This window comes from Brienomyrus brachyistius, chromosome 16 (assembly GCF_023856365.1).
Source record: "Brienomyrus brachyistius isolate T26 chromosome 16, BBRACH_0.4, whole genome shotgun sequence".
NCBI classification, from domain to species: Eukaryota; Metazoa; Chordata; class Actinopteri; order Osteoglossiformes; family Mormyridae; genus Brienomyrus; species Brienomyrus brachyistius.
Window position 1 is genome coordinate 2,629,077 of NC_064548.1, and position 26,723 is coordinate 2,655,799.

General features: G+C 47.0%; 2 protein-coding genes across 2 annotated transcripts; both read left to right on the forward strand.

Moving 5' to 3' along the window:
* The first annotated feature begins 10,091 nt into the window (after positions 1 to 10,091).
* Positions 10,092 to 14,691, forward strand: vtcn1 (V-set domain containing T cell activation inhibitor 1). The gene is made up of 5 exons (XM_048979059.1): positions 10,092 to 10,568; positions 10,970 to 11,034; positions 11,801 to 12,163; positions 12,815 to 13,069; positions 13,255 to 14,691. Exons 1-5 carry the CDS (start codon positions 10,537 to 10,539, stop codon positions 13,365 to 13,367), a joined length of 828 nt encoding a protein of 275 aa, XP_048835016.1. The 5' UTR covers positions 10,092 to 10,536; the 3' UTR covers positions 13,368 to 14,691.
* Positions 14,692 to 14,769: 78 nt separating this feature from the next.
* trim45 (tripartite motif containing 45) lies at positions 14,770 to 21,064 on the forward strand. Its single transcript, XM_048979035.1, has 6 exons — positions 14,770 to 15,688; positions 17,127 to 17,872; positions 19,217 to 19,346; positions 19,686 to 19,800; positions 20,038 to 20,164; positions 20,299 to 21,064. The coding sequence occupies exons 1-6, from the start codon at positions 15,144 to 15,146 to the stop codon at positions 20,448 to 20,450; spliced, it is 1,815 nt and encodes a 604-aa protein (XP_048834992.1). The 5' UTR covers positions 14,770 to 15,143; the 3' UTR covers positions 20,451 to 21,064.
* Positions 21,065 to 26,723: the final 5,659 nt, after the last annotated feature.

The following is a 26,723-nucleotide window of genomic DNA, read 5'->3' on the forward strand; positions in this document are numbered from 1 at the left end:
GGAGGAGCTAGAGTGGGACCCCTCGGGTCTTCCTGGAGTCTTTTACACCCTCACCCTGGCAAGTTCAGCCCCGTCCACGGGGCCTCCTGTCTGTGTCCCCTAAGGGGAGGGGACACAAGCGCCGGGCTGGGGCTCGGGGGGCGCCTGTGGGTCCTGGCTGTCCTGGTCAGCTGTCGCCTGCGGGTCCCTCTCCGCGGCCTCGCTTCCCCCTCCGGTTCCTGCTCGGTCGCTGGCGGGCCCCCCGACGGCGACTCCTCCCTCGCCTGCAGTCCCACCCGCTCCGGCTCGTCGGACGACGTCGCCGCCTGTGGCGGCTCCCCCGCTCGCCTTGCCTTCGCCGGGGGTCCCTCCGGCTCCTTCGTCCCCGCCTCCGGTGCTCCCTCCTGCTCCCTCCCTGGCCCCTCCACGGGCCCCTCGCCCTGTCTCCTCGGCCCCTCCACGGGCCCCTCCCGGTCGCCTGCGGCCCCTCCGGCTGCCACCCGTCGCCCGCTGGGTTTCCCTCGGGCGCCCCTCTTTTCCCCCTCCTTGTCTCCCTTCGCTCCTCCCTTTGTCCCTTCGGTCCCCTCTCCTCCTTCCGCCTTTGTCCCGCCTCTCTCTGCTCCCTCTGGCTCTGTTCCTCCTGTCTTTGCTACCCGTCCTCCTCTGTGCCCTCCGTTCCCTCCTGGCCCTTGTGTCTCGCCTGTTCTTTCCGTGTCCCCTCTCTTTCTCTGTCGGTCCGTGTTCCCCGTCCTCTGTCTGGTTTTGTCCCTTGTCCTGTCTTTGTGCCTGTTCTGTCTCTCTGTTTAGGTCCCGGTCTCTTGTTCATGGTTTTGGGTTTTGTTTTTCAGGTCTTGGTCACCTCGTCCCGTCCGTCGCCCCCTTCCTTGGCGCGCCCGGTGAAGCGCGCCTTTTGGGGGGGGGGGGTTCTGTCATGCCCGGCTCGTCCGCTCCTCCTGTGTGCCACGCCCCCTGCTTACCCTCGTGTATTTCCCTGATTGTACCCCGCTGTATCTGGTTACTTTGATTAGTCTTGTCTGGTTTTAAGTCCTGGTCTTACCTGTTAGCAGGGTCCGTCATTGATGTTGTAGCCCTTGTGGGTGGTGATGGTTGTTGGCGTGTCATGTTCCCCAGTCCTTGTCGTTATAATAAATCCCCGTTTACCCTACTTCTGCCTGGTCGCTTGCCTCTCCGCTCGTCACCGTACCCGTGCGCCTCTACCGCCGACGTCCCGCGTCACAACTGCAATCAGTGATTAAGGATTTTTCACTAAAAACAGATGCGTATATATGACTAATATATAAAATAACTGACATCGGATGCGGAGAAGCAGGCGAAGGGAGCCGTGAATGCAAATAAACGGGATTTAATCAGGGTAAAAAGGGAATCACAGGGAACAAGGCACGTAACAACGACAGATCTGGGGTATGAACTAGAACACAAACATATACACAAGATCAAACAGGAAAGCTGGTAACAAGCGGGATTCACACGAGGTAAATGAGGTGGGCGTGGTCCACATGAGGTCTGAACCATCAGTTGTGACAATAACAATATACTGTACAGTGAACCTACTACACTAAACCACAAAACACGATTAAGCCCTTGTCGGCTGTGTTTTCTAAAAACAAATGCATGTCTTTGAAACATTTGAAAATTGAAATAAAAAGGGATAGACAATAGTATCTTTCTCTTCTTCAGTGTAAGGCCACTTAAAAAAAAAAAAATTGGTTCTCTTCCCCTCCCGACCCGCCGAAATGCCTCCGACCCGAATATTTTTTTTATTTTTTATTTTGTTAAAATCGCATGGAAAATGCCCAAGAATGACGAAATTTGAATTTCTCGCGCATTCCACATCGACGATTGATCCACATTGTGTAATCCTAGTCTTGGAATGGTTTCATGAACCTAAATTTGTCTCTACCTGAGATGGGCTGGTGCAAAGATTTAAATATGGGGAAGTGATGTGGTACATGTTCTTAAGTACTTGTTTGTAGAGTTGCATTTCCTTGTTCAACCATTCAGGTTCCTGTATTTTGTAAATTCCTCGTGTTTTAACATGTTTTAATACACTTTCTAGATATATATTTTAAAATCATGGATGTTCATTTAGAATGGGAATGTCAAACAGAATATTGGTTTCAAATAGTATCATTTTTATATTCACGAATGAAACATCAGCATAAAGTATCCAAATCCATAGTTGGGAAGGCATTTATGAGATACACATGGATCAAGGAATTTACATTCTTGTATTTTCTTACATTTAATATATTTGAAACGCAACAAACTGGAAGAACTGAGGAGGCGTACTAAGTAGGTCTGCTCTCTTCGGTATGTATTTTCAAATATGTATTTTCTTACATATTTGAAAGTCCAAACAGTCAATCAAAATTTGTAAAAAAAAAAAAAAAACCCACCCGCCCTGCCCACCCCCTCCAAAAAAAAGGACGAGAACCAATTTTTTTAAGTGGCCTAATATTCAGTTATGAAATCCACCTGGGGCAGCATGTGGTTCAGTGGCTCAGTGGGCTAAGCCTGTGTCCTTGTAATCAGAAGGTCGCAGGTTCAAACCCAGCCTCAGCATGTCTGCGGCTCCTTGAGCAAGACCCTTAACCCAGCTACACCCAGGTGGTGGTCAACTTACTCCACAAAGAGCAAGTTGAGGGAGGCGTAAAGATAATTTCCCTACAGGGGATCAATAAAGTATCTATTATTATTAGTCACGTCGTCTTGTCTCTCTATATACTTGTATATACAGTAGGTGAGATGACTATAAAGTTTACTTTGTCTTTGGCTGACTTTTTTATGTGACCGAGCACTAGTCTTAGGACTTTTTTAAGGTAAACATGAGTTGCCTGTAGTAAGGCGATGAGTTCGACACGCGCGTAATTCGATGTGATAATTAATTTTTAAATAGTTAAGCCATACATTCCACAACTTCAGAATTATCCGCACGACAAGATGGATTGTTATAGCTCGCAACAAGAAGAATTCTGTCGTTCGAACGGAAATGACGTAGGGGCTTGAGAGTGGAAGGTAGCCTGACAGAGGACACGCGCTCTCAGGTCCCTTCTGCAGCCAGACTCTTCTCACTGCCGCGGACATTAGCTGACCGACATGTCTAGACATGCAATACGCATAAATCCCCCCTAAAAACAGGATTGCTGTGTTTTTACCGATATAAAATAGGACATTTTGTTAAAAATAAACCTTCAACAATACACAACTACTGCTTTTACCATTCAAAACTGGCCGACTCTCTTTCCTCTCTAGCTAGAAAAGCTCGACGGGTCCGATGACCCCGTTAAAATTATTATACCTTAAAACGTATTTAGAATATCACATTAATAAATTCATATAATGTATTTTATTCTTTTAAAGACTACTGATTCCAATTCGGTGCCATATGCTTTTATCTTGTAGGCCGTAGGATAGCTCCATTTCTACCAGCTATAGGCCATGGTACGTCTGGACTGTTATGCTTAAATTCTTTATTAATTATCGTTGGCTATGTGCTTTATTACACATTTTATACATCTTTTACAAACATTTACTTATTGCATACACACTTTAAAGTTCAGAAAATGACTTGCCTCAGCTGTTTTCAATAAAAGACAGTGGTGTGTGGGTATCGTGGCTGCATGCACAAGCGCGACATGGAGAGAGCAAGCGAGAGTTATTTTAACAAGGATCGCTCCGCGTTATTCCTTGATTCTTGTTGTCGAAATGCTTAAGATGTTTTATTTTAAATAACACATTACCCGAAAAAGAGTTTCATTGCTTTAAAAACGATGTGGTTAAAGGGGCTTATTTGAAATAAAAGAGCAGCATGTGTCCCCGTTGTTGTCGCCATTTTGAAATGTGTGTCTGCGCGAGTGCGCATGCGCAAGATTGGTGCAGTCTCGGACAAACATTTCAGCCGCGTTGTTCAAACGGGGCGGTCGTACATACCAGAACTGCGCTGTTTGTCGAACCATTACTGAGGCTGATACACTGTTGTTTAGGTTCTTCCTCAATTCTCATTGTCTAAATGATTTATATCCCACTCATACTAATTAAAAATAGCGCTATAACAAAAAGAGCTAAATGTGTCCTAAATTCTTGGCCGTTCCTACACCGCCCACCCCGTCGCTAAATATAGCTAAACAATCCGGGGGTGTTGTGTTAGAGATCGACTTTTATTTGAATTAGAAATAGATTATTTAATACTATTTACAAATAAACATATAAAATATAGACTTAGTGTGCATTCTGCCATGATGGGACTGCTGGCTGTCTGTGGCTTCTCACAGTCCTGGGCCAGCGGTTAGCATCACGACAACAATTTCCGCTGGTAGCCATTTGATAGCTGCTTGCCGCAACGAGCTGGCACTTTGAAGGAAATGCTGTGTGGATCTACGCGCATGCGCTACATGAGAGTGAGCCAGAGAGAGAGCACATGCGCTCATTTAAACAAGAATTAACCGCGTTATTCCTTGATTATTGCTGTCGAAAATGCTCAGAGCGCTTTACTTTATTATTCACATTGGCAGAAAAGTGCTTCATTACTTAAAAACGCTATGGTTATAGGGGTTTATTTGAAATAACTGGCGCTCTGCCGGTGTCGCCATTTTGAAATGGGCGTCGGCGTGGGTGCACATGCGCCAAGCGCTGGACCCCGGTCTTTCATTTCGACCGCGTTGTTCAAACAGAGTAGTCGCATGTGGCCAAGCTCCGGGCTCGTTTCGTCCTATTTCTTCTAAAAGTTGCATGTATTTTCGTTTGTCTATTTTAGCGGGCCAACATTCTTTGATCCTCTGCCTACAAGGCCCCTGACCCTATAGGGAGGGCGTTTGGCTGCCAAGGGCCCTTGAATTGTGGTGGTGGTGTTGGTGGTGGGCGAACGTTTTGCCCAGGGGCCCACACAACCCATAATCTGTCCCTGAACATAGACCATAGATAACTTTACAGAAAGGCAAATTCCAAAAGAATATTAAACAAGATCTTACTATTACAATGTTTTACTGCTGGTATAAGACTCAAGTCATTGATCAGGCTTGTAAAATTAATTTTATGTACAACCCCAAATCAGAAAAGGTTTTGAGTATTTTGAGAAAAACAATAAAATTCATGAGGAACACATTAAATAATGTGCTGTTGTATTGTTTTCAATGTAATACAGGTCAAAGATAATTTAACAAAGTACTGTTTTCAGTTTGATTTTCATTTTACATACTGTCCCTGTCATGCCCTGCTCGTCGGCTCCTCGTGTGTGCCACGCCCCCGGATTACCCACGTGTTCTTTCCCGATTGTACCCAGCTGTGTCTGATTATTTTCAATCAGTCCTGTGTATTTCAGTCCGTGTCTTATCATTGATGTCTGTTGCCGTCCAGTGTTCCCTGCCCCGGATATCCCTATAATAAACCCCGTTCGTCCCGAATCCTGCCTGCCTGCTTCCTGATTCCCCGCTTGCCCTCACGATCGCCGCTTCGCTCGACCGCGTCCTGTGACAGTCCCAACTTTTTCTGATTTGGGGTTGTAGAAAACAAACTGTGCGTATGCATACCATAAAATACACAATGCAATAAAAAGACTGCCAAAAGAAGAGATGCATTTAGAATTGTTCTCATTCTGTTTTAACCAATCACCAACTCGCAAACAAATAAATGTTCACTTTAAGAAATAACAATTAAACGCAAACTAGACAGTCAGGTGTTGTGACGATGCAGAAAGAAGGAACTCGGGAGCAGGAGTCAAGGCAAGAACAAGACATTTTTTTTGAGAACTAAAGGCACATACAAAGGGAACTCACAGGGGAACTCCAATCTGAAACTGTGAACAAAACTAACAGGCATCACAACGTCAGGACTGGAGTACACAGGACTGGGAAGCACCTTTATACAGACGCTAACAAGGTGGCAGGCCTAAATTTCAAATTGATACTAAATATTTTTTTAATTATATAGGCTATTCCAACACATGCCCTCCCAGAATTCTGCTGGAAATCATATCTCCTTACAAAGCAGTCATTGACCCTGTACTGTACGTATCACTAAACTGATTTTATTTATTTAAAAGCTGCAGCAAACAGTAATGTAGTAATCCGTTTTTCCCCGACTTTCGCTTGCCTGCCTGATCCTTTCTGTCCTTCTGCCTGTTCGTTTAACCGCCGATCCTGATGTCACGGGACGAGGTGAGCGATCGCGAGCCGAGCGGCGATCGTGCGGAAGGAGCAGGCTGACAAGCGGGATACGGGAAAACGGGGGTTTAATCGGGGAAACGGGAGCAGGTCGGGAAACAGACATTGACAACATCATCAACTGACATTAATGACAGACAAAGCAAACTGGGGAGACCAGGACTTAAATACACGGAACCAGACAGCAGGAAACAAGACACGACTGGGCAGGATCAGGAAATCACACGTGGGTAATTAGGGGGCGTGGCACACAGGAGGAGCGGACGAGCCGGGCATGACAGAACCCCCCCCCAAAGGCGCGCTACACCGGGCGCGCCAAGGAAGGGGGCGACGGACGGGACGAGGCAGGACAGGACCTGGAAAACAAGAACAGAATTAACGCAGGACAGGGAACAGGACCGAGGTACAAAACAGAGCGAGGGACAAGACAAAAGACAAAACCTGACAGAGGGTCGGGAAGGCAGACAGGCAAACCAGGAAGGGAGACACAGAAGGAACGGGCGGAACAAAGGGGCCAGGAGTGCAAGGCGGGTACACCGGGGCACAAGGAACAGAGACGGGAGGAACAAAGGAACGAGGAACGGAGAAAGGAGGAAAGACAGGAGGAGGAGCAAACAAAGGAGGGACCAGGGCAGGAGAGAAGGGAGAGAAGGCGGGGGAACAATGGGGAGCCCGTGGGAGCCCCAGCGGGCGACGGGAGGCAGCCGGAGGGGCCGCAGGCGGCCGGGAGGCCGGAGCCGGAGGGGACCGAGAAGGGGCAGAGGAGACAGGGCGAGGGACCCGCGGAGGGGCCAGGGAGGGAGCAGGAGGGAGCACCAGGGAAGGGGACGAGGGAGCTGGAAGGGGCCAGGGCGAAGGCACGGAGGAGGGGGGAGCCGCAGCAGGCGGCGATGTCCGGGGGAGGGCCGGAGGTAGGGGCCCCGCAGGCGACCGAGGAGCCGCCGTCGGAGAACCCCCAGGCGACCGACCAGGACCCGGAGGGGGGAGCGAGGCAGGGCGACGAGGCACCGGAGAGGGACCCGCAGGCGACAGCCGACCCGGAGGGCCAGGACCCGCAGGCGCCAACCGAGCCCCAGCGCAGGCGAGGCAGGGCGAGCCAGGGGGCAGGGCGGGCGGGACCCCAGCCCTGCGTCTGTGTCCCCTCCCTTTACGGGACACAGACATGACCCCAGGTTGGGGTCGAGTTCGCCGGGGCGAGGGAGAAACTGTCACAGGGGGCACCTCGGGAGCTGCTGCAGCGCGGTCAGGAACTGGAGCGCTGACAGGAGCTGCAGGCCACTGCAGTGGGGGCGCCTGCCCGGGAGCTGCAGCAGGTGGCTGCAGTGGGGGCGCCTGCCCGGGAGCTGCAGCAGGCGGCTGCAGAGGGGGTGCCTCTGCAGGAGCTGGAGCGCGGTCAGGAACTGGAACACGGTCAGGAACAGGAGCTGGCTGCAGAGGGGGCGCCTGCCCGGGAGCTGCAGCAGGCGGCTGCAGAGGGGGCGCCTCTGCAGGAACTGGAGCGCGGTCAGGAACGGGAGCTGGCTGCAGTGGGGGCGCCTGCCCGGGAGCTGCAGCAGGCGGCTGCAGTGGGGGCGCCTGCCCGGGAGCTGCAGCAGGCGGCTGCAGTGGGGGCGCCTGCCCGGGAGCTGCAGCGCGGTCAGGAACAGGAGGTGGTTGCCGTGGGGGCGCCGGCCCGGGAGCTGCAGCGCGGTCAGGAACTGGAACGCGGTCAGGGACAGGAGCGCGGTCAGGGACAGGAGCTTGCTGCAGTGGGGGCGCCTGCCCGGGAGCTGCAGGTTGCTGCAGTGGGGGCGCCTGCCCGGGAGCTGCAGGTTGCTGCAGTGGGGGCGCCTGCCCGGGAGCTGCAGGTTGCTGCAGTGGGGGCGCCTGCCCGGGAGCTGCTGCAGCAGGGAGAGGGGGCGCCTCAGGAGCTGCTGCAGCTGGGGGCTGCGCTGGCTGCACGGGTGGCTGCGCAAGCGGTGGCGGCTGCGCAGACGGCAGCGCAGGGGGCGGCCCGGGCTCAAGGGCCGTAGTTGCCAGCGGAGGCGGCTGCGCAGGCGTCGGTCGTTGCGCCTGCTCGGGAGCCGGGTCCGCGGATAGAGGAAGTGCCTGCTTCTCAGTAGCAGGCTGCAGAGAAGGGGGTTGTACGGATGGCGGAAGCGGCGGCGTCGGCAAGGGGTCAGGAGCTCGTCTAAGACGAAGTAGCTCCTGCAGGTCCTCCGCGAGGTGCTCGAGCTCGTCCGGTCCCGACCTGGGGGTGAACGACTCGAATCCTTTCTGGAGCCTTGCGGTGAGGAGCGTTGCTGCGGGACCCTCGGGAATGGCTGGGTCCCCGATCACCCTCCAAAATAAGCCCTGGAGGGCGAAGAACTTATGCGCCAACCGTTCCTGAGGCGAGGGTGGTACCTCGACAGGAGGGACTGGCCCGTCGGGCAGCGGAGGCACGGTCGCTGTCCTCCTTGGGAAGCGGGGTACTCGCGGGATCGCCTCTCCACCTGCGCGGATACCGCCCCGATTACTCAGTCCCTTGGGGCAGTACTGGTGCAGTGCGAGGGGTGGCAGCTCATCCTCCGTAGGCGGATTAACGCCCGGAATTAGGACGAGCTCCTCCTCTTCATCGTCGCTATTATCCCAGAGCCGGGACAGGAAACAAGCTCCGGACTGGAGCGGCTTGACCTCTGGGGCTAGGACCGGCTCTCGCTCTCTACCCTTGTTAGGGAGCCCAGGGCTTGAGAGCGAGCAGGCACCTAAAGCGATCGATTCCTCCGGTACCTTTCTTCGTCTCTGCTTCCTCTTCTTCGGTGGGTCTGTCATTCTGTCACGGGACGAGGTGAGCGATCGCGAGCCGAGCGGCGATCGTGCGGAAGGAGCAGGCTGACAAGCGGGATACGGGAAAACGGGGGTTTAATCGGGGAAACGGGAGCAGGTCGGGAAACAGACATTGACAACATCATCAACTGACATTAATGACAGACAAAGCAAACTGGGGAGACCAGGACTTAAATACACGGAACCAGACAGCAGGAAACAAGACACGACTGGGCAGGATCAGGAAATCACACGTGGGTAATTAGGGGGCGTGGCACACAGGAGGAGCGGACGAGCCGGGCATGACACCTGACAGTATACTTTTGACCTACATATCACAACAAGGACTCACGGCATTCAGGTAAAAATACATTTATTAACCTATACATTTCCAGCTGACCCATTGTGATACCAGCCGATGAAGGACAGGGATCCAGATATGCGAGCTGCAGCAAGTTTTAATGAAAGCAATGAAGCACTAGTTCTAGTGGGGAAAAGCAAAGAGAATGGTCGATGTCCGTAAACGTGGGTCAGAAGCCGGGGAATCCGTCCAACAGTGAGACACGGGACAAGAACACATGGGGAAGCGGGAACAAGACTTGCCGGTCTCAGCAGGGTTGAAGGGTCAGGTTCGGGAACGGGTCTGGGAAGACGAGGAAAAGGTAAGGTAAACACACAGGGTAAACGGACCAGGTTCGGGAAACCGGGTAGACGAGAGACAAGAGAATGCTTAGTAAGGCTCAAAGACATTGGCTCAGTACTTCGCAGCGTCCTCCGCTCTGTCTGTCTTTTGACTGCTTGCCACTTAGGATCGCTGTGACGCTTCTGGTGGACTCCACCCGTGTGGGCGTGACACCCATCCAGTACTTCTACAAATTGTATAAGTTAGTGAGTGGAAGATGGGTATGGATTACATGGCCGGACCAAGTGACGGGACTGTCCGGGGAATAAATCCAGTTTAATTAGTCTTTTTCGTTACGTTTTGGGTTTGGTACATTGACAGTATTATATAATTCTAATTTTAGTTACCTAACATTAGCTACCTTGCATGACAAATTTCCTGCAACCTGAAAACCCTCCAGATAACAAGAGACTTGTTAGAAATGCTACTTAAGTAATAAACACGGTCATTTTCAAAACATTTTACTTAGACGCATTTATTTATTTTTTGGTCATCATGCTTGAAGTTGCTTACTGTCTTTCTGTTGTAACGCTGCTTTTCACCAGCTGAAGTGACTTGATTACCTGCCTTACCTACCAAAAAATGGGTTTTATTTTGTGTTCCTCCTGCTCCCGGTGCACAAAAAGTTTACCCCACATATATTTATTTCAGAACAAAGGGAAAGACATTGGGCTAAACATCTACAGGCAGGCAGTACTTACCTGAAAGCCGTCACTTACGTTGCGGGGTTGCACAGTGAGGGCATGACAGGCCCACACCTTCCAAAAGACAATATTGACACAAGAGGAGTACTGTGAACCCGGGGAAAGGCATGTGAGGCTCATTCCTTCTCCTGTTCAGGCTCCTGCCAGACGCCACACAGCAAACTCCCTGACGATCACACGGAATTGGGGCAGCCTGCGGGACACCATGGCCTCAATCGGGCAGATCATCTTCTGGGGGTCTGTATCACCTATGACTGCAAATTCAAATGATGATTCCACTTTTTGGTTTACTGTATAATGAGCTGCAAGTTAATTTCTCCCAGTTTGATAGACTTGACAACTGAGTACAGGGAGAAAATAAACTAAGAAGGTGGTTAATGGTTGCATCTTGCATAAAAATGTTGAATTTTATTGCATATTATCTGTAGATAATTAAAACCAATCAAAAGAACTGATTATACCTTTTGGTAGTTAGGTTAAAGTCAGTGTTTGAATTACTTGATATTGCATAAATTACTAAAATAAATGTTGTGAATATTATTGTGTATCAGATGAACCCACACTCTATATGCCTATCCATTGTGGAACTGAAACCTTTTGTATTTGTTACATAAAGTTACCTATAATTTTATTTCCAGCATCATCATCTTAATATTCATAGTCGGTGGGTTCATCATCCTCCTGTTGTCCATTGCATTTACACGTAAGTATTTTAAAGCTCGTTCAGGCTTTCCATGATTAGCTGGTTTTACAAATGAACTTAAATTAAAATGCTATCAATTTAATCTAACTTATTCAATTGACGTGAGGATGTCTTCACTATTGTACGGTAGAATAATCAAGTCTTACTGCCCCCAGTCTGAAATAACCCCTTTCACAGGGTTGGCTAGGACGCACAGTCAAGCACTGTTTCAGCCTTTGAGAACACTGGGTAACAAACTTGTGACTGGTTCACCCAGACAGAATTAAAAAATGACTGCTGTTTAGCATAAAACCGACAGAATGACAACATGTGATTGCTGTAAAGGGGGAGAGAACTGGGACAATGCTCTTATACCACCAGGGTTGTGTTTTCGATTTCTGACCCTTTTATGAATGACGAGTTTGGCTTGCAGGCCAAAAACCTGCCATCCTGTCCATTGTGTGTATGGAGGTGTGTTTGTGTGTCCCCTCCCACCCTGTCAAGGATGTCCCCTACTCTGTGTCCCATGCTTCCTTATGTTATAGAGAAAGGTGGCAGGTGTGCAGAATTATTTTTTATTAGTTTTTTATTTTTATTAAAATTTTGTTGATACTGAGGGCAAAGGGTTAAAGAAGCATGGTAATACATATGTGATACGACTAACTTGGCCTTCATGAGGTCTTTAATATTAAATAAATACAGACACAGTTCTATAGAAGCTGTTTATGCCTGGCCCAGTTCTGAATCTGGAGAGGTGATTCTTCAGCCAGCTGTGTTTCGCCATCAGGCTACCAGTCCATTGTGCAAAGCAAAGACACATTTCCTGTAGGAAACATCACACAGGACATCATTTTGGACTGCACCTTCGACCCATCAAGCGTAAATGGGAAATTGGCGACTGACGCCACTGTCACCTGGACAAAGGATGGGCTGGGTGGGGTGGTGTACTTCTACCAAGACAGAACGGCCCAACTGCAGAACCAGAACTCACAGTTCAGGAACAGGGCAGAGCTGTTCCCAAATGCCATTGCCACTGGCAACGCCTCCCTGCTACTGCGCAGAATCACGATGGAAGACAGCGGCACTTACCGCTGTGGTGTGAGCGCCCCCAGTGGACATGGAACTGTCAGTATACAACTGAGAGTAGCTGGTGAGAGCCCCGTCTTCTGTCTTGTATACACATGAACATGTTTTTAAGTGACACATTAACCTGCCGATCAAATGTAATACACATTGTCACAATGTGCCTTAGAGCAGATTTTATAGGTTAAAAACAGTATCTAAAAATAAATAAACAAATCAGACAACAAGCAGAATTTGGATTTTATCATTAATTGAGAGAAATTCTCTCAATTCTCTCACTTATAATGTGGTTTATGAAAGAAATTCAGGTGCACTAAAAGGCCTCTTTTCACATATTCCATCTTGCTCTCCTTTGAGACATACATAGAGACATATTCAGTTGAAAGGGACGCTTGGGGTCCAAGCACAGGGTCAGCTACTTATCAGGCACTCCTGGAGCATTCTGTGGGGTGAAGGACCCAACGAAGATGTGAAAATTATGCCAAAAGTGGGGCTTAAGTCAGCAACATTCTGACCACAGGCACAGAGGCATAACCTGTTGATCCACCCCCCCTGCCCCTCCCCCACCATGGGCATGGGATCCAGAACAATAATGTATAGAGATGACTAAAGTAAATCATTGTCAAATAGAAATGTAGTTAGGAAATAGTTTATATGTTTACATCCTCTAAACTTATACTTTGGCTGTAAGATCATGTGACTTGTTCTTTTATTTTAGCATACTCTGCCCCCAGCTTCACTGAGACGGACAGCACTTTAACTGCTGAGGCAAACACATGGTTTCCTAAACCAAATGTGACCTGGTCAGACCATTCCGGGAACATACTAAACGACAATACCAGCCTCTTCACAAACTATATGGGCATCTCCCGTGTGCTGAGCAGGCTGAAGCAGCCGGTTCTCCTAAATGAATCATATACCTGCCTCATCCAGAACAACCTGGTAAAATCTGTGTCCAATGCAACAATTACAGGTAAACAAAGTACTCCAATGACAGCTGATCTTATAGCAACAGGTCCACACACAATGGCACTTGTTGAAAGAGGGCACTAAAATTTGTTAACAGACAAAAAATTTATAGATGCACCTTTCCTACACGATCAATAAAATAATTTTCTAAGTGAGAGTCAGTAAGTCTCGCTTCCCTTTGGTCTACAGGAACAGGAGTATTGGGGACAACGTCCTTCACCTTCAACATGTCGCCAGTGCTGCTGCCTGAGTGGCTGAGTCTCCTTATCTCTCTCCATCCCTTGCTGTGCTGGCGGTTCTAACACAGAACCAAACGTTACTGGCTGTTCAGTACTCTGCTGTCTGTTCCATTGAAAACGGTGACAAAATCACTGAGCTCACCTGAATATAGAAAAAAAACTAACAAAGAGAATCGCTGGACCACTTGTTGAAAACAAAGCCAAATACCAAATTGCAAAATAAGATCATGCTCTTTACTCACAATAGTAAAAGCAAAAAAGGTAGACACACTGCCTATTCTCGAAGAACGGCAGTTTAAGAACCACCTCTGTTCGAAGCACAGTGGACCTAGTTGGCTCCAGGAAGTGGTTACCTCTGCATTATTTCTTCAGAGTGAATCTGTAACATCAAGGTGTTAACCATGAGAACTGAGTGAACTCTATGGTCCAATGTAAGTGCAACATATGTAGTGTGTTAGCCATATATATTTTTATTATTATAATTTGCTGTCATTTTTTTATAAAGGACTATGGGTAATCGTGCAATTTTGGTTGTTTCAGAAGTAGAGAATAATGGGAAATCCTAGTTGAAACCAGTAGACCTGGCAGGAGCACATTTTCTTATCTGGGGGCCCTAAGCAGACATCATCACGGGCATTCGGGTGTTGCTGATTTATTGAACCATGTTCCATCTTTCCAAAGTGTACTGGGGCCATTAATTCACTTTCGCTAAATGGGTTGTCATAAACAATTCTGCTAAATTTCTGGTATTTCCAGTATGGTGCAGTCTTTGCTTTGCCTTAATCTTAAGTGTATAAAGTAGGGTTGCCAACTTTGGTCAAATTTTCAATTTGAAACAAGTCTGGACTCACATTTACATGAAAGCAAACCATTTAATTACCTTGTAAATAGTCTGTAGGGTTTACAAACTACCCAGCACTTTTGAAGTAGTTCATTTTAGGTTTGTAATGGATTAATATAGATACGTTGTAAAAATTCTAGTGTGAGTGTGAGAATCTGACAGCTGGATGCACGAGTGTGCGTGCCCAAAAATAAGAACATGGCAGCTTATCTAGTCCTCAGGGTGGCCAACTTTGATGCATCTGGCGAAACACTCATGCTTCCTGACTCACACACTCAAGCAAGCAATCTTATGGCAAATCTATATTATTCCATTATAAGCCTAAAATTAGATATATCAAAAGCACGGGGTGGTCGGCAAATCCTACAGACTAATTACAAGGTAAAACTGTTACATGCATGTAAATGTGTGCAGAGTTGTCCCGAAATAAAAATCTCACACTAGCCAGCTCATCAAAGTTGGTAACAAAGTTGGTAAGTCCTATAATTAAAAATGTTGTAAAACATGTATCCAAATGGAAAATAAACCTTCTCATATTACATTATATATTTTTTTTACTTTTGAATATATGTAGGCCGAATATATATGCACTTTTGCCTTCCCCAGTATATTAACAGGGTGAAATTACCGAGAGGGGAGCGGGTGGGGGCGACACGAGAACACGGACCTCCTTCCGTGTTTAGTAAAAATAGCTCCACTTCCAGAATTTGGGCGAAGGCCCCGCTGTTTCCTGACCCAAGTTTGGTGAAAAAGTTAATCGTAATACGAAAAGCAAAAAAACAGGAAAACGTGTTCGTCGCTCAGGTTTGGCGCCAGATGTGTAAATATGAGAGAAAGCGAGGCTAAGTCGCCCGTGTGTTACAGTAAATGTGTGGCTTCTCGGGACACCGAAACAGATTAATGTGGGCTTTTCGGGAACCGATGCGGCTTTGTTTGGATTTGGTTGCACTTTTCGTCAGGACCCGCTGCTGCGTTATATATTTGCCCTGTTGTGCACGATGAATATTTCTTGCGGTGAATGCCAGACACAGAAAATGTCCGTGATTAGTGAGAAGCGGTTCCTAGCGCAGAAAGCCGATATACAGGCGGACACGGGCTGCGGCGTCGAGCAGAAATACACCGCGGCGGACGGGGATATCGCCCTTAGGGGTTCCAAGGCAGTGTGTCGAGTCTGTAAGCACTTTTATCGCGACCCCAAAATTTTTCCATGTTTGCACACGTTTTGCTCCGAGTGCATTCGCCAGCTAGAGCCCTTCTCCGTACTCGGCATTAATGGTAAAAGCATTTTCCCCGAAGAGTCGTACCTCCGCGACCAGCACACCGTCACCGTGTTGTGCCCCGAGTGTGACTCCGAGGTGGATCTGCCACCGTCCGGGGTGGACGCCCTACCCACGGATCATCTGGCCCTCGATGAGGTTTTCTTGGAGTCTCTGCTGAAGGAAGACTGCGAGCTAGTGTGTGACCTGTGCGGCGAGGGCGACGCCGAAAACCGCTGCGAAGTGTGCTGCGCCAATCTGTGTGAATTCTGCTACCAGGCGCACAGGTATTATCATCGTCATTATTATCAATAATATTGTACTGCTTATTTAATACTTGATGTTTCAACATAATCCCCATATGACGGTTTGGGTGATTAGATAAGTGTGTCGTACACTTACAGTAAACTGGTTTCATTTGCAGATTACACCAAGGTGGGTGGAGTAGTAGATACTAAACTAGCAGAACAGAGGCTACAACTGGATCTTGATTTAATTAGTGACTGGGCTGACACCTGGCAGATGAAATTTAACATAGATAAATGTAAGGTAATCCATACAGGGAGCAGAAATATAAAGTACAGATATTTTATGGGTTCCACTGAAATAAAGGCAACTGATTATGAGAAAGATCTTGGTGTGTATGTTAATGCTTCCATGTCCCACTCTTGCCAGTGTGGGGAAGCAATAAGAAAGGCAAATAGGATGTTGGGTTATATCTGTAGGTGTGTGGAGTTTAAGTCAAGGGAAGTGATGCTACGATTATATAATTCCTTGATAAGACCCCACCTAGAATATTGTGTGCAGGTTTGGTCACCATACCTTAAGAAAGACATTGCTACCTTGGAAAGGGTGCAACAGAGGGCTATGAGAATGATTCCTGGTCTTAGGGGAATGTCGTATGAGGAGAGGTTAGCTCAGCTGAATCTGTTCAGCCTTGAGCTAAGGAGACTGAAGGGGGGACATGATTCTAACAGGTCTGAATGCTGTTCAGCCAAATGGCTACTTTAATATTAGTTGAAATACTAGAACTTGTGGCCAAAGGTGGAAATTAGCAGGAGAACATTTTAAACACTTCCTTACACAGTATGTTGAGTATGGAATAGTCTTCCTGCTAGTGTAGTGCAAGCTAAAACCCTGGGTTGCTTTTAATCAGCGCTAGATAAGATTTTAACAACTCTGAGCTATTAGTTAAGTTCTCCCCAAACAAGCTTGATGGGCTGAATGGCCTCCTCTCATTTGTAAATTTCTTATGTTCTTATGTTGTGTGGCATATTTGCATGACTATTCGGGAGCAGCGTGTAGCTCTGTGGGCTAAGCCTGTGTGCCTGTAAACAGAAGGTCGTAGGTTCAAACCCCGCCTCAGACTGTGGCTCCTTGAGCAAGGCCCTTAACTCCCAGCTCCCTGGGCGCCGCTACGGGTGGCAGCCCTTCGCAGACAACTTCCTCTATGAAAAAAGAGCAAGTTGTGGGAGGCGTAAAGACAATTTCCCTACGGGGACAATAAAAGTATCGATTATTCTTGATGGATTATTAGTACACCTGCAGATGCTGAAATGCATCATAGGGCAAAGTGGTATTTATTGACTTGGTCTGTTTAGGGCTGCTGGCGATTAAGCAGCTGGATTTTTCACTGAGGTTGTTGGTTCGGATCCTGCAAATGATGAACTGCTTAATCTTCCGCAGTCTATGGTCTAACCATCATTTCTGGCCTTTTGCCTCCAGAAGGCAGAAGAAGACCTCGTCTCACTGGGTGGAGCGGCTTCAGGACCTGAAGGCCCGGGGCCACGTCCCACGGGTTGCGCTGTGCCGCCTGCACCCTGGCAAGCGGTTGCAGCTTTTCTGTGAGCAGTGTGACACCGTGGTTTGCCGGGAGTGTGCCTCAGCTAACCACTGGGGGCACCAGTGCAGCCCCACCCAGGAGGCAGCCAGCCGCTCTGCAGAGCACATCCGGCAGCTGACAGGAAGCATGCAGCCGCACCTGGGCCGGCTAGAGGAGGCGCTGAAGTGGGTGGATGACTCCCAGCATTCCCTGCAGGCGCAGGTGGACGCAGTGGCACAGGAGGTCCGGGCATTCGGCCGAGGCTATGCCCGTGCCATTGAGACCCACTGTCTGGTGTTGCTACAACGGCTGGAGGATGTGCGCCTGCAGCGCAGAAATGTACTACACCTGCAGGGGGCGCAGCTGAGACAAGCGCTGGCCGACGCACGGGGTGCGGTGGATTTTGCAGAGCGGCTGCTGGAATGTGGATCCGATGTGGGTGTGCTGAGTGCCTGCATGGTGACGGTGTGCAGGCTGGAGAGGCTGGCAGAGGCAAATGGGAATGAGCCTCTGTGTGTGGCAGCTGCTGACAGCAGCAACATTTGCTTCCTGCCCCAGGAGAGCGGAGGGCAGGTGGCGGGTTACCCTGTGCTGGGGGTCATCCATGCGAAGACTGTGGATCCCAGCAAGTGTGTCATCCAGGGTGAAGGTGAGGCTAATACCAGTCATGGTTGTGGTTTGTCAGTATTCTTCAGCAGGCCGGTACCACCTTGATGCTGCTGCAGGGCAGAGTTATTGGCCCTGCTTACACGCTTTGTACACTCAGTATTAGCAGCCAATAGTTCTGACCGCAGTGCATCATGGGAAATGCACAGGCTGGCTGCAGTGGCACCAGGTATCAGAATTCCACTGCTGGCTTTTTGTGAGTGTCTCTCCCTGTTGTCCTGTAGTCTTTTTGGGGTAGATGCAGTTTAAATGTTTTGCTGGTCTCTGGGTTTCGCATACCTAGGTGTGGCACAGTTTGTCGCCCTGTTTTCTCACACCTCCATGGTTTGGGGTTCGAGTCTCATCTCCATTCTGTATGGGTGTAGTCTGCATCTGGGGCGATGTGTGGCTCTGTAGCTTAGGACATTGTGCTCATGATTGGAAGCTGCCTGGTTCAGATCCATAGTCAGCAAAGGGGTTTCACTTATTGCATCCAGAGCAAGTCCGTAAAGCAAGATTCAGGGATTGTCTGACTCAGTTTTGATCCAAAGTGAGAAAACAAAATAAATAAATGTAAATGCCAGTTCAGACCTCAGGAGGTGGAGCTGCTAGACTGTTTAACCTAATGTTTACCTGGGGCACCGACAAAGAATTTCTATTTCCTGGAAGGATATCAGCTAGGAGACCTCTTCATACAAGCCAGGGAAGCTGCTAGTCAGGCTTAACAGGTGTTTAATGTTTGTTTCTGTCAGCATAGTAAAGCAAGCAGTGTTTCAATTCCTGGAGACTAAAACAGTACAAAATTCCATTCACCTGTGAATCATTTGCAAACTGTGTGTCCCCTCTGCAGGTTCAGTGCAGACTTCTCACATATATCATATTTGTATACAGCAGAAATAAAGTTGGGCAGCACATCGGCTCAGGGGGGTTAGAGGATCAGATCCCATTCCCACCCTGTTTGTGTAAAGTTGGCTCGTGTGGGTTTCCTAACAAAGTCTAAAACCATGATGGAATTGGATGACTGGATGCCCCTGTGCTTCCTGGGATTGGTCCCAGACTTCCTGTGACCCTCTACTGTAAAAGCAGATAAAGGCGGAAGATAAAAATGCAGATATTAATGGAATTACTCCTTATCTTTATTACAAGAAACCTGATTATTAAAGGGGCTGTTCCCTTAACAGTATGCGTTTAATGGTGTATTGTTTTAAATGCAAGCTGTGCTTGAGTGCTGGACTCCTCAGCCAGAGGACACCAGCTGTGCTGGCCCTTTATGTGACAGGTGTTGAGTATTTCATTGTTATGGGCGGGGGTAGTGTAATGATAGGCTAACCTTGAAACCTGTCTCCAGGCCATCAGTGTGGCTGGGAAGGGCAGCGCGGCGAGTTCACCCTGCTGTGCAGGGATACAGCCGGGGAGACCATGGCCCGGGGTGGAGACACAGTGCTGGTCAGCATTGTCCACAAGGAGAGGAGAAACTGGTGAGTTTTCCCACGAATCGAGAGCTGACCAGCATTGGCAGAGTTGGCCCTGCTCAATTAGTTTGATCTGCACTGATTTGCTCTTTAAGTGCAAGGAAGGTACATACTACCAGTGTAACTGTTTTTCTTGTTCCTTGTTAGTTGTGTTTACTTTGTGTTCATCAATAAAGTAATAAGAATTTATTTGGAGGAGTTTAAAGTTTCACCAACCCTAGGATTTGGTTCATAGTGTAATGGATAAAACTTTTATACTAGTCAGTTTGGAACTGACTGCAATACATGGAGAGCTTCATATTTTCTCTGCTGTCATTGTTTTGAATCCCTGGTTGTGCCTCTCAGCATGGTGGAAGCCAAGGTGGTAGATAACGGCGACGGATCCTACCGTGTATCCTACACACCCTCGGAGCCTGGCTCCTACTCTGTGTGGATCTGCGTCAAAGCTCAACACATTAAGGTATCTTGTGCTGGGCTTGAAGTGGGTCAGCGTTCAGTGTGCTTAATGACCATCTGTCAGATATGCTGGTCCAGAGCAACGTTCAGTATTTCTGTCATTATATATTTCCTATTCTAGCCTGAAAAAGGATCATATGTCAAAAATGAATGCAAAGAATATTAACATTGTATAAACAGTGATAATTAACAGTAACCCTCTAACAGGAATACAAGCAAATGTGTGTGTGTGTGATTTCAGGGCTCACCTTTTGTCCTGACAGTGAAGAGGAAGGTACGCAAACACCGCGGTGTGTTTCACTGCTGCTCCTTCTGCTCCAGTGGTGGTGCTAAAGAGGCCCGATGTGGCTGTGGGGGGTCAATGCCAGGTAAACCTTTGAAGGTGGTACGCTTGAGGGGTGGGTCCCATTTGATGTTTGCCTAGGCAAGGGGAGAGTATTCTGATTTTTCCAGTTTCCCATTTTTCAAGGTTGTTTTCATTATGCATGCATTCTGCCTTCAGGCGGATACCAGGGCTGCGGACACGGACACCCGGGCCACCCAGGCAGGGCTCACTGGTCGTGTTGTGGTAGCACAGTGGAAGCCTCCGAGTGCCTAGGGGGCAGCATTGAGACAGGTTCCGCCCGTAACACCATCAGGACTGTGGACCTCTGAGAGCTCCACCGAAGCTTCAGCCTTTGGTTTATGATCAATTGGTCTTGCCGCAATAGGGTGATAATCATTTAAATCGGTTTTACCAAAGTTTCCAGTTGCAACAGCACAGACACTTGTACTCACACCTGCTTCCAAGCAGTTCATGGAGAAAAAAAGGCTCTCTTGGATTTTTTTACTGTTTTTTTTTTTACACTTCTGATTTTTAACACATTCAGCATATTCTTTTACCAGTACTGTGGTCTGCTATACATATTTTTACTAATGTCTTAAATAATATTCATGTGTCTCTCCTTGACATTACCAGTGCTCAAAAATACCACTTTCGCATGTACTTGATTGTCGGATATTTAACTATACTGATATTTGAGAGGTAAAATGTTCTGATGCATGTCACTTATCATGCTGGACTGTTATGATACACCTAAGTGCCTTAATTTTCTATAGATGTTTTTCTTTAAATAAAACCACACATACCTGCATATATGGTGTTTGGCTGCCTTTGCTTCTCAGAAGTTCTATTGATGCTGAACTTTGTGCCCATAATCCTTGTAATCCTTTCAGATGTATTGCTGTATACCAGCTCATGCGTATATAAATTGACATTTGATACATCATTCCATCAGTCTTTTTGAGTTTTTGGTGTGAAGCAGTAGTTCTGATTGGCCTACTGTGGTTTTGCGAGTTCTAAACACTAGATGGCAGTATTTTATAGTACAGTATAGTAGAGATGGAAGTCACAATAGTTTCAATTGTTTTAAACAGAAATATTACTTAATTTATTTGTTAAATTTTTGCCATGACTGTATATAAAGTGTATAAAGAGAACTTTCTATATTTTTAAACAAATCAGCAGTTGGATTAGCTGTGCAACCTTTGTAGGGTTCAGATATCACCTCATGCTGCCAGTAGCCACACTGACTAGCCAAATGCAAAACTAGTGAAAAAACAATCAGAAAAAATGAGGAGGGAAAAAGTCAGTGGCCTCCACCTGTTAAACCTTTCCAGTTTCGGGGGTTGTCTCATTGTTGGCCCTCTAGTGCATCTGTTATTAATTTCATTAACACCAAAGCAGCTGAAACTGATTAACAACCCCCTCCGCTAATTAACTTTAAATTTTAAAGTGTTACTTTTTTTGCGCTGTGTGTGTGTGTGTGTGTGTGTGTGTGTGTGTGTGTGTGTGTGTGTGTGTGTGTGTGTGTATATATATATACACATATATACACATATATATGTGTATATGTATATGTGTGTGTTCCTCTATTATTTGTGATGTCCTTCCAGCATATCCGCCCTTCTGTGTCCTGTGTGCCCTGCTCTACCACACTCTGCCATCAGAAGCAGCACCTGCCTGCCAACCACACTTAGACTCGAACCTTAAAATTTCTACAGTGTGAATTAGGATTTTGCCATCTTGTTCATTTGACTTCCTCTGCTGGCCCTTGGAGGTTGGGCTTTCCTTCTGAGTCTGATTCCTCCCAGGGGTTTTTCCTTCTAAGGAGTTTGCAACCACTGGCTTGCTCACCGGGGTTTTGGGATGGGATAATGTAAAGCTTTATGAGGCATTGTAATGTGAAAATGTGCTGAAATTGAATTGAACTTAATAATTTTTCCCCATATCTCAGGTTAATTTATATTACTGTAACAAAGCTAATGATTTCATCTAAGTTTGACCCAACATAAAATGATGTCTTTTAGAATGAAGTGATAAATCAATGAATGTGTCCTCACATAAAATGCAACATTACAGTATACTGGGGCTCAGTAAATTTTAACTTGCTGCACATTGTAGAGGAGGCCATCTGTTGTTTAGGCTTTTGTCCAATTAGCCATTTGTGACCCGTGCTGGCACAATGAGTCGTAATGCGCACAGGCTAATTATAAGCTAGAGTCAAAAATGTCAAAGGTAATTTTCATCGAAATTCAGATTTTCCCAAAAATGAGTCCATTAAGGCATCATCTATCGATTCCAATAATCAAAATAGCAAATAAATACCTTGAACCATCATAATTTGAATGTTTTATATGGGCTTTGACTTCAGAAATTAGTCCTTTATCTTAAATTTTCTTAGAAAATCTGTGTTTTTCTCCACTCGCTTGCGGCATGACTGGGAATTGCCCCACCGATTGTTTGCCCCACCGTGAAGCGAGGCTCGCCTAATTTCTAAGAATTTGCATAGAATTTCCAATGAAATCACTCTGAACCAATACAACTTGATTTTATAAAGCCCTGTTGATGTACAAAAAAGTGGCTTGTTGCTAGCCAACATCTATGCTAGCGTTGTAACGTTGTAATTTTTGTGCTGTTACAAGCACCTTAAGGTTATGGTTGCTATGGTGTTTTGATTTGGAACATTCAGAAAACTTTAAACTGATTTTTCTCAAAATTGACTTTTCCAAATTTGCTGACTTCTAACGGATGTAACTCAGTCATTTTTTTGTCTGATTCCAACAAACCATACATCATTTTGAAGGTTTTAAAAAGGAGAATCTAAAAATAATAATAACTCCATTTTGAAAATTTCTTCATTCCGACTCATTTTGCCAGCACGGGTCACATTTGTGGATGATGGCAAAGCCATACCAGACAAAAAGTAACTAACTAGAGTACTATGCAAAAGCCTTAGGCAGTCAAAGAAAATTTTTATAGATATTTATCTTGGCAGTACATGTATTTTTACTCAGAAAAAACAATGAACAACACATGAAAAATGAATGAGAATTTCATCTCTCCTCCAAAAAGGTTCTGATATCTTCATGGATGGTTAGAAAAGCTGCTTGGTTACCAAACCTCTCCTTAGGGGCACCTCAGCCATTCTATGTGTTCATTAAATTTCTCCACCAGCTCAATTAATTAACTTCATTTATTAAATAATTCAATGGGGTATTAATTAGCCAAATAAGGTGGGGTAGAGGTCGAGTAACAAAATACATGGGTGTATTGGACGGTTGCTGTGGTATTTTAGATGTTTTGAAATGGCTAAGCTGACATGCTTTGACAAACATGTCATAGTTTTACACCAACATGAAGATCTTTTAAACATTCTTTTCTGTGACTGCCTAAGACTTTTGCACAGTACTGTCTGTTGACCAATCAATCAAAATGTTTACTGTATTAAACCATTAGGCCAAATTCAGTCAAATGGCTCATCAAGTATGACAGGGTAAGCTTAAAAGAGAGAGCTCTTACTATTGCTTGGTAACCACCCCCCACATCCCAATTCAAAAATCTCTCCTTCACCCCTTTGTGTATATATGTATATAATTTTATATTATTAATTATATCTGTACATCATTACACCAGATGGTTGGTGCTAGGATGATGACTAATGAATCACTCAGTGAAAAATTTGACTCTCCAGATGAATCAGTGTGTTTGCCGAGACCATTTCATTCGCTAAAATGAATTGTTAAAAAATAAGGAATTTTTCACAAATTACATAAGTTTGTTGTACAGGAACCTGTCTATGAGGGTATGTGTTTGTGTGTCTGAGGTGTGTGGTGGGGGGAGGCATGGATTGTTCAAATTTTGCTACTACATACAGTCATGGCCGAAATTATAGGCACCCCTGGAATTTTTCCAGAAAATGCACCATTTCTCCAAGAAAATTGTTGCAATTAGAAATGTTTTGGTATACACATGTTCATTTCCTTTATGTGCATTGGATCAACACAAAGAAACAGAGAAAAAAAGCCAGATTTGATATTTCACACAGAACTCCAAAAATGGGCCGGACAAAATTATTGGCACCTTTTCAAAATTGTGGATAAATCGTTTTATTTCAAGCATATGATGCTCGTTTGAACTCACCTGTGGCAAGAAACAGGTGCTGGCAATATAGCAATCACACCTGAAGCCAGTTAAAATGGACAAAAGTTGACCCAACCTTTCTGCTGTGTCTGTGTGCCACACTAAGCATGGAGAACAGAAAGAAGAGCAGAGTATTGTCTGAGGACTTGAGAACAAACATTGTGGAAAAATATCAACAATCTCAAGCCCACAAATCCATCTCCAGAGATCTTCATGTTCCTTTGTCCACTGTGCGCAACATAATGAAGAAGTTCACAACACATGGCACTGTAGCTAATCTCCTTGGACGTGGATGGAAGAGAAAATTTCATAAAAGACTGCAGCGCGGGATAGTCTGAATGTTGGATAAACAGTCCCAATCAACTTTTAAAGAAAATCAAGCTGTTTTGCAGACTCAGGGTGCGTCAGCTCGAACTATCCGTCGACATCTGAACTAAATGAAACGCTATGGCAGGAGACCCAGGACGACCCCACTGCTGACATAGAAACTTAAAAAAGCCAGACTGGAGTTTGCCAAAATGTACTTGCGGAAGCCAAAATCCTTCTGGGAGAACATCTTGTGGACAGATGAGACCAAGGTAGTGCTTTTTGGTAAAGCTCATCATTCTACTGTTTACAGAAAATGGAATGAGGCCTACGAAGAAAAGAACACAGAACCTACAGTCAACATAGTGGAGGTTCTAAGATGTTTTGGGGATGTTTTGCTGCCTCTGGAACTGGATGCCTTGACTGTGTACAAGGCATTATGAAGTCTGAAGACTACCAAAAGATTTTGGGGTGCAAAAAAGTGTCAGAAAGTTGGATCTGCGTCAGAGGTCATGGGTGTTCCAGCAGGACAATGATCCCAAATATACCACTAAAAGCACCCAAAAATGGTTGAAGATAAAGTGCTGGAGAGTTCTGAAGTGGTCAGCAATGAGTCCGGATCTAAATCCGCTTGAACGCTTATGGAGAGATCTCAAAATTTCTGTGGGGAGAAGGCACCCTTCAAACCTGAGAGACCTTGAGCAGTTTGCAAAAGAAGAGTGGTCGAAAATTCCAGTTCAGAAGTGTAACAATCTTGTTGATGGTTATAGGAAGCGACTGACTTCAGTTATTTTTTCCAAAGGGCGTGCAACCAAATATTAAGTTTAGGGTGCCAATAATTCTGTCCAGCCCAGTTTTTGAGTTTTGTATGAAATGTCAAATTCGGCTTTTTTCTGTTGTTTATTTGCTTTATGTGTATTGGAACATGTGTATACCAAAACATTTGTAATTGTAACAATTTTCTTGGAGAAATGGTGTATTTTCTGGAAAAATTCCAGCGGTGCCTAGAATTTTGGCAATGACTGTAGCTGGTGGTGCTGCAATCCATTCTTGCCCCCAGTTGCAATCTCCTCATCTTTGTTGTCCTCTGTGGGATGGTGTGATCTCATCTCTATTTATCTGGTGCTTAAAAATTAACGGTATTGAAATGAATGGTAATCACGGTGTCACGGGACGCTGGAAGCCGGTAAGGCGAACAGGCAGGCGAGCAGACAGGAAGCAGGCAGACAGGCGAATTACGGGGCAAACTGGGGTTTTAATAAGGGAATCGGGGGAACGGGTAGCAGGGAACATCTGACGCGGACTAACATCAATGACAGACAACGCTAACAGGTAAGACCAGGACTTAAAACCAGACAAGACTAATCAAAGTAAGCAGATACAGCAGGGTACAATCAAGGAAATGCACGTGGGAAGGCAGGGGGCGTGGCACACACGAGGAGCGGACGAGCCGGGCATGACAGAGCCCCCCCCCAAAGGCGCGCTGCACCGGGCGCGCCCAGGAGGAGGCGACGAACGGGACGAGGGGACCAAGACCTGAAAAACAAAACCCAAAACCAAGAACAAAGGACCGGGAACTAAACAGAGAGACAGAACAGGCACAAAGACAGGACCAGGGACAAAACCTGACAGAGGACGGGGAACACGGACCGACAGAGAAAGAGAGGGGACACAGAAGGAACAGGCGGGACACAAGGGCCAGGAGTGAACGGAGGGCACAGAGGAGGTGGGACAAAGGCGGAAGGAGGAGAGAGGACCGAAGGGACAAAGGGAGGAGCGAAGGGAGACAAGGAGGGGGAACAGAGGGGAGCCCGAGGGAGCCCCAGCGGGCGACGGGAGGCAGCCGGAGGGGCCGCAGGCGGCCGGGAGGCCGGAGCCGGAAGGGACCCCGGAGGGGTCGAGGAGACAGGGCAAGGGACCCGCGGAGGGGCCAGGGAGGGAGCAGGAGGGAGCACCGGGGAAGGGGACGAGGGAGTAGGAAGGGGCCAGGGCGAAGGCCCGGAGGAGGGGGGAGCCGCAGCAGGCGGCGACGTCCGGGAAAGGGCCGGAGGTAAGGGCCCCGCAGGCGACCGAGGAGCCGCCGTCGGGGAACCCCCAGGCGACCGACCAGGACCCAGAGAGGGGAGCGAGGCAGGGCGACGAGGCACCGGAGAGGGACC